The sequence below is a fragment of the Corvus brachyrhynchos genome, unplaced genomic scaffold (assembly GCF_000691975.1).
Source record: "Corvus brachyrhynchos isolate BGI_N302 unplaced genomic scaffold, ASM69197v1 scaffold229, whole genome shotgun sequence".
Lineage (NCBI taxonomy): Eukaryota > Metazoa > Chordata > Aves > Passeriformes > Corvidae > Corvus > Corvus brachyrhynchos.
Genome location: NW_008240042.1, coordinates 2876838 through 2890436, shown reverse-complemented (window position 1 = coordinate 2890436; position 13599 = coordinate 2876838). Strand labels below are relative to the sequence as shown.

Genomic DNA, 13599 nt, shown 5'->3' with positions numbered 1-13599 from the left:
ATGCACATTCAAATAAAGGAGAGAGATGCTAATCAGTTGAACCAGCACTTATGCAGGTTAAAGGAGAACTGAATGTATTCACTTTTCACCCCGTGAACATTAAAAAAGTAACTTGAGCATGTCTGTACAGCTGGGTGCGCTCAGATGAGTGCTGCATTCACTCATCCCAGATGCAAACAAGTTCTGGAGTGGAAGCCAAAAAAGCATCTTACTGGCACTTTTTCTGAAGTGATACACCAAGTGCAGGGCACATCCTCTGGGACACAGCCTGGAGCTGACACCACTACACAGCTCTGCAGCCTGAGCTAGCCTACTTCCTACCACTTACACTTGTCTGTTTAAACAACCTCTCCCCTGCAAACTCCACTCTCTCTGTCTCTGTACTTCCCATCCATTCATAGGGAGGGAGAATTGCATTTCCCTTCACCCAGAAAGCCATTCAAACATTACAGTCTGAAGCATATTTAAGTGTAAATGGATCCAAGAGGGATTGGATTTTTGTTTTAGAGAAATCTGCAGCTTACTAAACCCCCAAACTTCTCTGTTCCATGCCATGTACCTCAATTTCTTTCTTTTTCCAGACATGCACATTCCACATTGGTCTTGCCGATACGGAAGGGCAGCCACCACCATGTTATTGACAGGGAGCAGCATGAGAGCAGGACTCTTCATTTAAAGGCTTGCTCCCAAGCCCAGGATTTCCCTCCTCTTTAGGTAACGCACTGAGAGCTCCCTCTCCTGTTGCTAATCTACCTGTGACCACTCAAGCCCTCTCAAAGCTCCATGCAGCCTCTATAATAAAGGGCAAATTTCCTCTGCAGAAGCCCTCTCAAAGCTCCATGCAGCCTCTATAATTTCCTCTGCAACCTCACTATCCCAAAAGCCAGCAGGATACCTTTTTTTCCCACCAGTGCAGCTTTTTTCTGTAGCCAGAAATCAGACCTCTAACTGCTGACACTGTTCTAATTTTCCTCTTCTCAGTAATTCCCAGCTGCTGCAGCACCAAGCCCACTGCATTTGAAGGCTGTGAGGTTAATGCTGAAAAAACCAGCATCAGTGCCTTATCATGAGCTCAGTCAAGCCTCCCTTTAAACACCAGTGAATTGGTTTAGAAGCAGAACAGTGAAGCCTGGCAACTTCATTTCTAAGCAAAGTTGCCTTTCAAGGCCTTCGGGCAGAATTTTAATTCACATTGACTTGTGAGCCTGAGAATTTGAACAAGCTTGAGAACTCCAGGAGAAATCAACCCAATCCAACAACTTCTTGATAATTTCAAATTATATAAAACCTTCCTTCAGAACCCAGGGGGTTCACAGGTCACCCAGACCAAGTTTGTCTGAAACAGGAGCCAACCTCCATGTGTCTGTCAAGATATTTCAGCTGTATTTCACATCTGTGGCAGAAATCTGCATTACATGTTTCTCCCTTCTCTCACAACACAGTTATGGAGCTCTTCTAAGCACGATTCAAGAGTCAAGACCTGTTAATACCGCTTCTTCCTGACTTCCAGAGCAATTCTGAAATGAGAACTGCTTCCCAAACCTTTTGCCACTGGCAGAGGCTAATGGAAATTACAGACATCCTGCATGTTTCAGGACTATCACATCACAGCACCCAGGAGCCTCAAAAAAATATTTTCCACTCCTGTCACCAATGACAAAAGGCACCAAAGTACTGCTGGGTGACTGCTGCCACTGATGTAGCCCATGTATCCATCTCTGGCAAAGCCATAAATGTGTGCAGAAAGCACTGTTTGAAGAAGTGCCAGTTTCCCTCGCTCGCCAACTCATCTGCTTGTTTTCAAATACAGAGAAGTTCATTTTCCTCTTCAAGAGATCAGTTTGACAGACAAATCTTATTGATCCCAAAGAGTGTTATTTCACTTTGTGACCATCTGCCCTTTTTTTTTTGAGTGCTGATTAGAATCTGACCCTGGTGCCAATAGAAATGTAAATATTCACTTGCTCAAACTACTTATATTTGAAAACTGAAAAAGACAAACATGTTTGTTGATTTATACTCTGAGCCACTTGGTTCAAATGCTGGAAACTTTCACTGTACCCAGTGCAATGTACACATGCCACTCCTGAAAGTGGCAAGTGTGAGGTGATCCACAGCTCCACTTTGTAGGACTTGGAGGGGAGAAATATCAATGATATTTCAGTTAGATCTACAGGAAAGGGAAGAGTCTCAAAGTTGTGTTACTGAGCAACAGATATGGGCAACGAGAACATGACAGAAAGAACACCATTTGAAACACTAGAAATTATCTGAGAAGAGGCTACAGCTAAGGAACCCACCCCAGAAACTGATTTTTCATGCTAAGGACAAAATTCCACTTTGATCATTCACTGTAATGAGTAAATTACAGAACTTCCATACAAAAGCCCATATGCTACAGTGATATGAAACATATGGAAATTGTAATGATGGGATTACAGAATGAAAATTAAAGCAAACACAAAAGTAGACAGAAGTCAAATAATTTCAAAGAAATGCATACAGGAAATTTGTTGATGAGATAAATTAATCAAAATTGCCCTTTTTTCAGCACTTACATTTCAAGGAAAAACTGGGAACCTACAGAACCAGGATTTAAAGACATAGGAGAGCCAAACCTCATCTTTATAATCTTGCTATCAATTATCCTGATCTATATAAGGATTTCAGATATGATCATTCAAGTTTGTGTCAATCTAAATAAAGTTACAATTGCATTTGTTGTCCATTTGACACCCCGATCATCTTCCTAATTTTCTGCTCCAACAACTCCATCATTTCATCTCTAGCACCTACCATAAACCATCTTTTGGATTATTTTACACTGAGCACTGTGCCTAGGCCTACTGAAAGAGCTGGGATTAAGTGATAGCTTTACACTAGGGAACTGAGGAGCTCTGCAAAGATACCTAAAGAATTTAAAAGAACGCATTAAACTTAAATGAAGCAGGAAGCCATCCAAAAGGAGTTCTGCGGAAACACCGACTGGCTCGGCTGAGCAATCAGTTTAAGGCCAAGTAAATAGGCAGATGCATCAAAAATAAGGCAGAGACAATACCTCAGCAAGCTAGGACTTAGCCTTGGGTGACTTTTATCAGCAATAGCAAGAAAAGTGGAATGAATGAAGAGAAGCAACTACTGACAACCAAGAAGGCAAGGACAACTGTAAAGGCCTTTAACCAGTCATGGACAAGGAGAGGTGAGACAGATAGCGAACTGGTAGGCTCATATCTAGCCTCCAGGATGGTAGTCTTGTTCTATTCCTTCCTGAATGCTTTCTTAGAACCCTCAAATAAGGACAAAGGAATGAGGCCACAGGCCAGAATTCACTGTCCTGGCAGTCCAGTTCAGGATACCCTCTACTGCTGTAACCCAGGTTCCATCTCGATTGTTACCATCACATCCAAATAAGACACATTTTCCCATCACACGGTGGCTGTTAATTCAAGATCAGCACAGGCTGCCCATGTCTCCACTTTACCTCTGCAGACCAGATAATATAGAGGAGAAAAGAATGAAGGAGCTAAGCACGAAATACAACAGATCCCTTTAGGTTAACTGTGTAAGCGCATCACTTTAGCCACAGTAAAGAATAATTACAATAGACCACTTGCTAATATCACATCACTTTCTAATTCACATTTTCTCTGGGTGTCAGCTGCACATAAGCCCTTGCTGATTTCACAATCAGGTACTATAGAAACCAGAAGGCACAGACCTAAAAATGACAGTCATATCTGGAAAGTCTATTCTATGGTATCCTACATAAATTGCTCAGTCTAGCTGCCTGCCTACAAACTACCCTTTTGACATTCAGGCTGATTTTTAAGCATTTCAAATTTAAAAAAAAAAAAAAAAAAAAAAAAAAAAAAAAAAAAAAAAAAATGAATGTAATGTCTTTGGACTGATCAACTTTTATGGGTTTCCACACCCACCAAACCATGCAAATGTGTGTGCTGTAAGACTAACTCCAAGAAGCTGGGCACACTGTGCACCAACACCCCATAGTCTCCACCTCTATAAAGCACTTACAGCCCCATCTGATGAGGCTATATATCCAGAGCAGCAGCTGTGTTGATTTTCCTATAGGCATGCTTGCTAGAAAATCATGATTTTAATAAAAACGCAAAGGCAGAATATGTCTACAGCAGCAAATAAGACATAAAAGCCACAGTTACATAAATAGTCGTGCTAGAGTGCCCTTGGTCCCCCATTTTCCCCTCACGATTTCTGTGACCTATAACAGGTAAGCAGCACAGGAAGTCACCATCCTCTTTGAATGGAATTTCTGGCTCACTCCTTATCAACAGGATGATTATTCAACTCTTGACCTCCTCACAAAATGGTTTAGTAGTGTTGCTGGTGCTTGAACCAAATTTCTCTACTGCAGGCTGACCTAGAGAGAGCAGCACAGCTGCAAGAAGGATTTGCCAAAAAGCCACAGCTCTTCTGTTTGGTCCTTCTCCCCTGTGTTTAGGTTATGTGAAAAAACTCACACAATTAGACAGGGAAAGAAGCTCTAGGTAGGACTCTGTATTTCATCTCCACATCTTCCAAGATAATGATTTTCCTAACTGGAGGGAAGGAGAAGAGGGGAAATGGAAGGCACAGCTTTTAAAGACAGGGCATATATTCCCTACTTTCATCCCTAACTTAAAGTGACTTTGAAAAAATCCACATACAAGAAAAACCCCAGAATATTCACCTAACAATTTCTCTAGTACAGCTTTTTAGAAAAAGGACTCAAAGGAAAAAAAGATTAGAGAATATTAATTATTTTGCAGTAACTAGAACTCTTCAAGATACTTTGCCTATACACACAAACAACAGAATGTGCCCAAGTATTACATATTCAGGTTTGCAAACTGCTAGACAGCCATAGAATATCAAAATGCATGTACAACACCTCAGTTTCCTCTCAAAGGCAGAATCCAGGTGTGATGGACTCTTCCAAGGAAAAACAGAATCAGGACAGATTACTGAAAAAGCTTGTCACAGACAACATAAAATTGCCTTTATTTCCTGTCCCTCAAAGGAGAGGAAAGTTGTGGTAGATGGGAAAGAGAGGCAGTGGCCTTCTACCTTCAGCTGCAAGCCCCAGAATAAATGTGCCAAGAGCGTTTCATTACCTGCCAAAAAGATCCATCTTTTGTCAGCAAGTATCCATGGAAGGGGACAGAAATACATGGTATCTCCTGAGGAGAGCTGTCACTACTCGTTGAAGGTTCCCAGGGCTGGTTGACAGACCACAAGATAGGACCTTACAAAGACAAGTCTGATCTCCCCCAAAAGCAAGTTCAAAAGAGAACTTGAATGATGGATGTTTGACATCTTGCCTCCAAGAAAGATTAGCTATTCTTCTGTTCTAGGCAGGAGGTTATAGTTAGTGGCTTCGAGATTAGTGTTTGAGGAGTGTTGCTTCTACTAGGAGTCAGATATTTTAAGCAACAAAGGAACAGGCACCACCTTACAATGCAGTGAGGTGACAAAAGCTCAAGACCAACAGAAGTGGTGGTCCTGTGCCCTCCCTTAGATTTGCTCTGTTGTTTGACTGCTTCATGAGCCAATTTCAACTCACTAAGCTGGCAGAAAACTACTCTGTCAAGAAATCAGGAAAAAAATGGATGCAAGGGAGACAGGAATGAGAAAACAGGTGGAGTCAATAATCTGAGCCACTTATCTCCTCTGGTCCTCTAGGGTGCAAAGTATATCACATCTTGCCAGTGAAAAACCAACAGAGGATTTTCTCTCCCATCCCAATCCTCAACAACATCCTACACCCCTCAGGAAGAGCTGGCCTGTGCACTCAGGGTGGCCACAGCAGTCAATATCATGCAGACCGATTTAGAAGCCTAATCTGGGACATCTGGAGCTGGGTTAGCCACCATATACTCTGATCCTAATTAAAAAGAACCATCTTCTCTAGAACTGGTAGGCAGCATCTTCCCGAGAGAAGAAAAGTTCTAAAGACCCAGAAATAATATCTTAACAGTGAGGCACAGCAATCAGCAACCATGAAAGGAGGAGGGCAGAGCAGTGTGTCTTACAAGGTAATAAATAATGTTACATATAAACAGTACACGTGTATAATAATACATGTATAATATTTTCTTACTATAATTTAGAATTAGTTGATTCTAGCCGGATTTTGCCAGTATTTCAGGCTCAGTGAGCTGAAGTACTTGAGGTGTGCACATGAAACAGAACAGAGCACACATGGCCTTAGAGGAGGGGAATGTTTTTGAAGACCACCTCTCAAGAGGTGTGCCACAAAATTACAGCCTACACAAAAAGCTTCCATCAGCTGACTTGACCCAACTTGATCACCAGGGAGGTGATCCTGGCTTCTCTACTCAGGCCTGGTGAGGCACATCTGGAGTGCTGTGTTTGGTTCTGGCCTCCTCGGTACAAGAGAGACGTGGGGCTCCGGCCCAGCAGAGAGCTACAAAGACATTTAAGGGACTGGAGCATCTTTCTTACAAGAACAGGCCAAGAAAGTTGGACCCATTCAGCCTTGAGTAGAGACAACTGAGAAGGGATCATCAATGTATAAAAGTATCTAAAGTAGGGGGTGCCAAGAGGATGGATCCAGGCTCTGCTCAGTGGTGCCAAGCAACAAGACAAGAGGGAATGGGCAGAAACTGATGCCCAGGAAGTTCCACCTGAACACAAGGAAGAACTTCCTTACTGTGCAGTGACCACACACTGGAACAGATTGGCCAGAGAGGAGTCTCCCCTGCTGGAGATATTCAAGAACCATATGGATACAATCCTGTGCCAGGTGCTCTGGGATCACCCTGCTTGAGCAGGGAGGTTGGACCAGATGAACCCCTGTGGTCCCCTCCAACCTGACCCATTCTGTGGTTCTGTGATCAACACACAGAATAACTGGAGACAAGGTATACAAAGACAGTTGATTTTTATGATGGAGGTTTTCAGAAGAAGCAAATATTTCTGAGGCCAGTTTATGCTGCAAAGGCTGCCTAGTAGCCCCAAGACAGGTTCATAAAACACATGAAGTGTCAGTAAAACAATAGAGAATCATGTTCCTTACAAAAGCTATTTTATGTTACCAATGTTCTTGCAACAGTTTTATGGAGACAGAGCAAAATACCACAGTCAGACTTACTGAAAGTTTCTTCCACGGGCCCTTACAAGAATCCTGTAATAACCTACAGTTGAGGCTGGGCACATGTTTCATAAAGCACAAGATAATGACCAGACTGACCTATACACTATAGGAATGTGGCCAACAGAAAACGTGGAGTCAGTATATCAACATATCAAAGGAATTCACCTCTTCTTCCCAATGTAAACAGAGAAGATGATAAACCATTTTCTATAAAACCAAACAATTTTTTAGGAAGCAATTTCTGAGCCACATTAAAGTCCCTTATCAGGAATTTCAGGCTTCCCTGTGTTTTTTAAAACCAGCTATGATCTCAGTTTATGACTCTGACAGATTATTATAAAGTTGAGGAAAAACTGTATGTGCAAGAGTTCTACTGTTATTGCCACAGCTCTGCTGGAAACAGGAAACAGTGTTAAGAATCTGTGGCTCATGTGCAAGTCTATCCAGAGACATTCCCTGCACCTGGAATGGCTCTGTACCATTGACATCAGCGCACATTTGCCACTTACACGTAAAGTTCAGCACAGCAATTAAAAATTCTACCTTTTGTTAGTTATAAAGAAGCTTAAAAACTCCTTAAAATTGTTTCTAGTTAGCCAAAATTTACTTTGCTTGTTCATTTGTTTTGCTCTAGATAGATGTCTAAGCCAATAAGCTGCTGCAGTGAGAAAATATCAAATACCAAACGATAATAGGGATGCTGGCACCTCCAAAATAAGAAGAGTTAAAGATTATTTTCAAGACTTCTCTTATCCTTAGACCAAAGACAAGGCCTATCATGTCAGCCTACCTCATAAAGAAGGGAAAATATTCTAAAATTTCATAAAATGGGAAAGGAAACCTCAAACAATTCTAGCAAACAATTTGGAAAAGCTGGCTACAACTAGAAAAGTCCCTAAAGGAGGAATTTTAGTTTCCACCCTAGATCAAATTATTGTGGGAGAATCACACAAATGCCAAATATTCAATATAGAAATCCATAATATCTTAAAGCCATCCTCCAATAACATCTAACTCCATGAATAAGATTTTATATCCTTTGGCATATAATGAAGCCTTCTTTAAGAAGTTGCTTGTGGAACACAGAACTAGTGTCTCTATTAGGAAATTCTAAGCAGAAACACAAAACTACCTTATCTTAAGCATAGTATAGCTGCAAACCAGAGGCTCAGTTACTCATTTCCAAATGGCTACATGCGTTGTGGTAGTTCCGTTCTCAGTCACAGAAGCCTCCACACCAAAACTGAAGTAATTATGAATACTACAGTTTCTTAGGTCACATTTTGTATCCTCTAGGTGCCAAAAAAAGAAAACAACCAACCCCACAGGAAAGCTCTGCTTTCTAGTCTTCATTTACCCTGGTAACAAATAAAATTGGTGGTCTGCTCTATTTTGCATACCCATGTACTCTGGTCTTAAGCACATCTACAAACTGCCTACTCTTACTGAGTGCCTTCATCAGCCAACAATTCATCTCAATTAAGGGCCGCCCCTGACCTGCCACCTCCCCAGAACTGGCTGCAGTGATAGCTGTCTCAACTCTTTACTGCAACAAAATGCATCTTCATTTCCTGAAATGCACTGCAAACCTCAGCAGCCACAACCCCAACAGTTAAAAGGAGGAGGCACAGGAATTCTCAAATATTCCTCTCAATTTACAGCAGCCAAGAACAAGTGATCTGTTTGCGGTACAGATTATTGCACTGCTGATTAACTCTCAATAGGTGTGACTCATTTTAGTGTGGCTTGTCATTTAAAACTGACAGGGTCACCACAGCAACAGTCGCCCTTACAGGTGGAAAGGAAGCAGAAGAGAAGTTGCAAGCATCAATGCAGCTGGCAAAAAAAGTGAGAAAAGAGTTCAAACATATCACTTTGTCACATACAGACAGTTTGCAATGAAAATAAACAATTCCCTGATCACAACTGCAATTTGGCATTATGGCCTGGGAATGGCCATAAGTTTACAAAAGTTCTCACATTACCTGAAAGACTAAAATCGATTTAAAAGCTCCATGAAAAAGGTGTAAATCACCTGTGTTCTGAGCTGTGCATAGCAATCCCCAACTTTCCTAAGAGACAAGCCATTGACCAAAGGCCTAATTGAGGCACCAAAACCACGCTGGCTGATTACCTGCTCCTTCACCCATTCATTCCGAGGAGTTGCCCTCATGTGTTGTACACACCATATAGGATCGTGCCCTTAAGCAATCCAGAGTAAATTTACCATAGCCACCACGATGTATCAGAAAAAATTGTCTGCTAAGGTTCATAAATCAGTCAATTACCTGCTTCTTTGACTTTTATTCTTGTGTAAATGTTTTCAACCTGACATTAGCAATACCTATAAGAAGACGACCTGCACATTGCCAAAACCAACTATTTAAATTACTAGTAAATCCTTAATTACCATAAACAAGATTACAACAGGCTTATTTTAAAAAGGTTTCTAAATACCAAAGTGATAGCGCCAGAAAATAAAGCTCCCTTGCTGTCATTATTTGAGGCTGCTGTTTCCACATTAACTCTGGCTCTGTGTAGGACCTTCAGAGCTCCCTCAGCCCACCTGGACACCACAGCAAGAGCACCCGCTGTCTCTCCATCACTACTCCTTGCCCGGCTGAGTACAAACACAGGAGGTTCCCAGTCTCTTCTCAATTCCTCCTATGAGGTCTAAACCACCTTCCTCCCCAAGCCACGCACTGTGCTCACGTCTATAAAATAGGGAGAAATCATTAACATACAGAGGAAGGTAAAGACAAGCAATTATTACTGAGGCACTGCAGCTACTGATTTCATCTTCAAGGCAGGGCTGCTTCAATGCCCCTGGTGGGAATCTAAAGAACAGTCCAATTCTCACAGGTGGCATAAGAGAGTCAAAAAATCACAGGCCATCATCCTTGCCAGTGAGCTGATTTGGGCTAAAAATGGAATATTAAACCTATGGCAAGGCAGATGCACATGATCTCAGGTAAAATTTCCCTTTCCATACCTCCTTTCTCACTAGTTATAACAAGAGATTCCCAGAACAGGAGAACAGAAAATAGCTAATGCACAGATGCTGAAACCAAAAGAATAATTATATATTTCATCCTTCTTCCTCCACACACGTTAAGTTATTAAATACAATGGACTGTGCAATAGAACTGGTTTCCTGTATCTCTTCAAAGGCACAGCCAAGTTTTGAAATTGAGAGGTGACAAACTCTCACCAGGGTTTGTACAGGGACAGACTGATGTAAGCCTAGCACAGCTCCCATACTTGAGGAAAACTCTGTTAGAAGTTTTCAGCAGCACTGCAGAACATACAGCAGCATCCAGAACACATCCGGTCATTTAAAGGAGAATGCTCTCCAACTTTTTCCCCCACTGACCTCTGAGGGACAACTGCTCTACAGATGCACAACCTCAATGACTTAGCTCAACTTCCCCAAGAAACTACTAAGTGTATCTTTCCTACATGACTTAAGTAGAATAGAGGCTTTCTTTTAGGCTGAAACTATTTTTTTTGTTTGGTCATATGTGCCTAGAACAGGAGGTTAACTCCCTGGCTTGTACTCCTATGCACTATACATGGAGGAGGAAACAGTATTTCCTTGTCTCTCATGCACAAGGTAATCTTGGAGAGCACTTTCTGATGTCTTACTGCTACCACAGACAACAGAAATTCAGGAGACAATCGGCTGAAAGAGCAATCAGAAGTCCTACAGAAGAACATGGTATTTCTGATCTGCCTTCTCCACGGCTACTGTCTCTAATTTCCTAAGCCAGGACAAAAATGTCAGGGATGATACAAATAGCAACTTTTACTTTTCCCTCCAAGGCTTATAGGCATGTTGTATCTTCTCTTGAACCAATTCCAAATAACTTCTCTTTCTATTAACTTCTGAAACCGCCAATGGCATTCAGGGTGTGACACTGATAAAGTACTGCTATTGCCAAAATGAAAAATGGCTATTTCTCTCTCTACTTTCCTACCTTTTCCTGACCAATCTTCTTCAGCTGGCACAGAAAACTTATCATAAATACTGACTGGAAAAGGGTAAAAAAGAGAAGAAGTATCAGTGATAAAAGCAGTGATTATACCACAATTGGTTTTGAAGAAAGAGAAGAAGAAGAAAAATAGATCTCATTGGTGTAGTATTACTATACAAGGATGAAAGCTGAAAAAAGCTGTGTGTGAAGCTCTGCCAATAGGTGTGAAGACTCTAAAGAAAACTTCCTGTTGAGCCACAAGGAAAAAAAAACCCAACCAAAAAAGCACTCAAAAGGAGAGAGATCTAATGTCTGCATACTATCCTGCTGAGCCTCCAAACATCCCCCCAGTCATCATATACCCCAACAGCTCTGTCATTACAATCTAGAACTCTTGGACCCAAAAACTCTTTAAGGAACACAGTTACAGCTTACAGTACCAAGGGAAAACAGCAAGGGAAAAATTCTTGCTTGCCAAAGGGAGGTTTTCATCTCCCAGGCACAAGGCTGACCCAGGTAGCTTCTGGGGAAGGAAGAACAACATATTCCCTCTGTCTCTATTGCTGCAGGTGTCTGGCTGTCTGCTCTTCATAGAAAGGACATACTGGAGTTTGAAAAATTGTCAAAGAACTGGTTGTGTTTGCCTACCTTGATGAGATGATGTGCTGTTGTACATCCTGACCTATGCCTACTTGGACTTTTTCGGTTAGCTCGTTATTTCCTTCTCTGAGCATGAATAAGACACCTCAGCTTCCCAACAAATCCAGTGGCATCCTGGTAAAAGCAGTTCATTCCACTTGAGTCAGAAGAATCGCTACTGCTCCATATTCAATAGTCCCAACTCTTCCATCCGATTTACGCGCAGGGCTGGGTTCTCTCCTGTGAGATACCTGGGTATTTTGCAGAGGAAAAACACAGCAAGAGCTCTGATTGTCCCTTGTGTTCGCTAACCCAGCCTCAGCCTGGAGACCAGCTTATCAGCAGCAGCTGGAAATGGCTCTTAACTAGCAATAAGGAGATTAGAATGCATTCCAGCTGTGGCTCCATCTCTAACCCTTCCCATCTCTGATTCACAGCATATTCCAAGCTGCAGTGATATGAAGATGTATGAAATAACAGAATTATTTCTCTCCTTCAAATATCCCCATGCAATAAGAATCCCCAACTGAGGACCAAGGCAACTTCCATAATATTTGCACCGCCCTAGGGAGGCTCAAAGGAAGGCTGCAAAGACGGCCCATGCCTGATAATAAAGTTCAATTTTAAAAATAATGTTAAGGGAACTCACTGAAGTCAAATTATTCTAAATATTGAAGTCAGAAAGGTAGTGGCAGCAAATACTGTGAACTTTCTTCCCTTTTATTAACATACAGAAGAGAAAAACCCACACTAAGCACTCAAAGCATTGACTCTTAGAGAAGGACTTTTAAAATATATAAAATTGTTGCTTTAGAACACATTTATTAAAGACGTTCCAGGGATCAATAAAGTAAGAGAAACAACAAAGTCAACTAGAAATCCCTGTCATCTTAATATGCAGGTGGCAACAAACAGGACATGGGAAGTCTCAGATCAAGGTGCTACAGTGCCTGTAATTATCCCTACTGTGCTCACAACCCCTATAAAGGGGTCACAAAGCAAAGGGAGGAGCTCACAAACTGTGTGGATGGCAATATTCAACCACAGTAGGTGACAACAACCAGAGTACCTGCTTTAACAAAGACCTCTTTTGGTTTTGACTAGTTTCTGTTTATTTTTGCTATAAGTAACTTTTCTTGCTCTATTTCTGATATATAATGGGCTCCTCACCATTTTCCTCTGCCCCATTACTCATCTGAGGTGTTTTGTTCTCATTAGCTTTCCAACTGGTTCAGAAACCAAAGGTTGAGGTTTCAGATACTGAAATTATTCCCTCCTGTACATGTCACAGGAATCTAGTTGTCTATAATTTAATCTTTTCCTCTCTCCCAATGTGAGATTAAAACATGGCAAATTATATTCCCTGTGTTTCTAATTCCTCCTGCAAGGATGATATTGTGGTAACATATCTAAGAGAAGCTTCAAGAAGTGTTTGTTTTGTCGTGCTGTGCTTGCTACCAAAGACAGCTGCTTTCTCAGTCCCTGAGAGGATTGCTTGGGGTTAACAAGCAAAGCCAAATAAGAGAGGATTAGGAAGCTACTCATAGTGGTAGGAGAGCACACAGCAGCGGACCATGTGGAATAGGCACTGCTCACTCCCAGACACGTGGTTTTAGGCACTACACCTCAGCTTTCACCCTTAAGAAGTCAGACGTCACATAATTAATGTGCAAGCACTCAATTAGAAGTGGACATTCCTCAAACCTTATCTTAAAGAAATTTAAGATTCTGTGCCAAGCTCCCAGTACAAGAAACTACTGCTATGGCTACTTAGGGCACAGACACAGCAGAAATGACAACAACCTGTTTTGACATTCTGGCTAAAAATCCACCTAAAATTTAGATGCAGAGGAA

At 41.6% G+C, this 13599-nt stretch overlaps 1 protein-coding gene across 5 annotated transcripts in view; it reads right to left on the bottom strand.

Moving 5' to 3' along the window:
• The window catches only part of ZNF827 (zinc finger protein 827), a 98290-nt gene that overhangs the window by 75904 nt on the left and 8787 nt on the right, over positions 1-13599 (bottom strand). The window contains exon 2 of one of the 5 annotated variants that reach the window (XM_017744235.1): positions 11755-11996. The exons of the other annotated variants lie outside the window; for them this stretch is intronic. Coding sequence (XP_017599724.1) covers positions 11755-11782 — 28 coding nt within the window. The 5' untranslated portion in view covers positions 11783-11996. The remainder of the gene's footprint in view (positions 1-11754; positions 11997-13599) is intronic. 5 annotated transcript variants of the gene reach the window in all.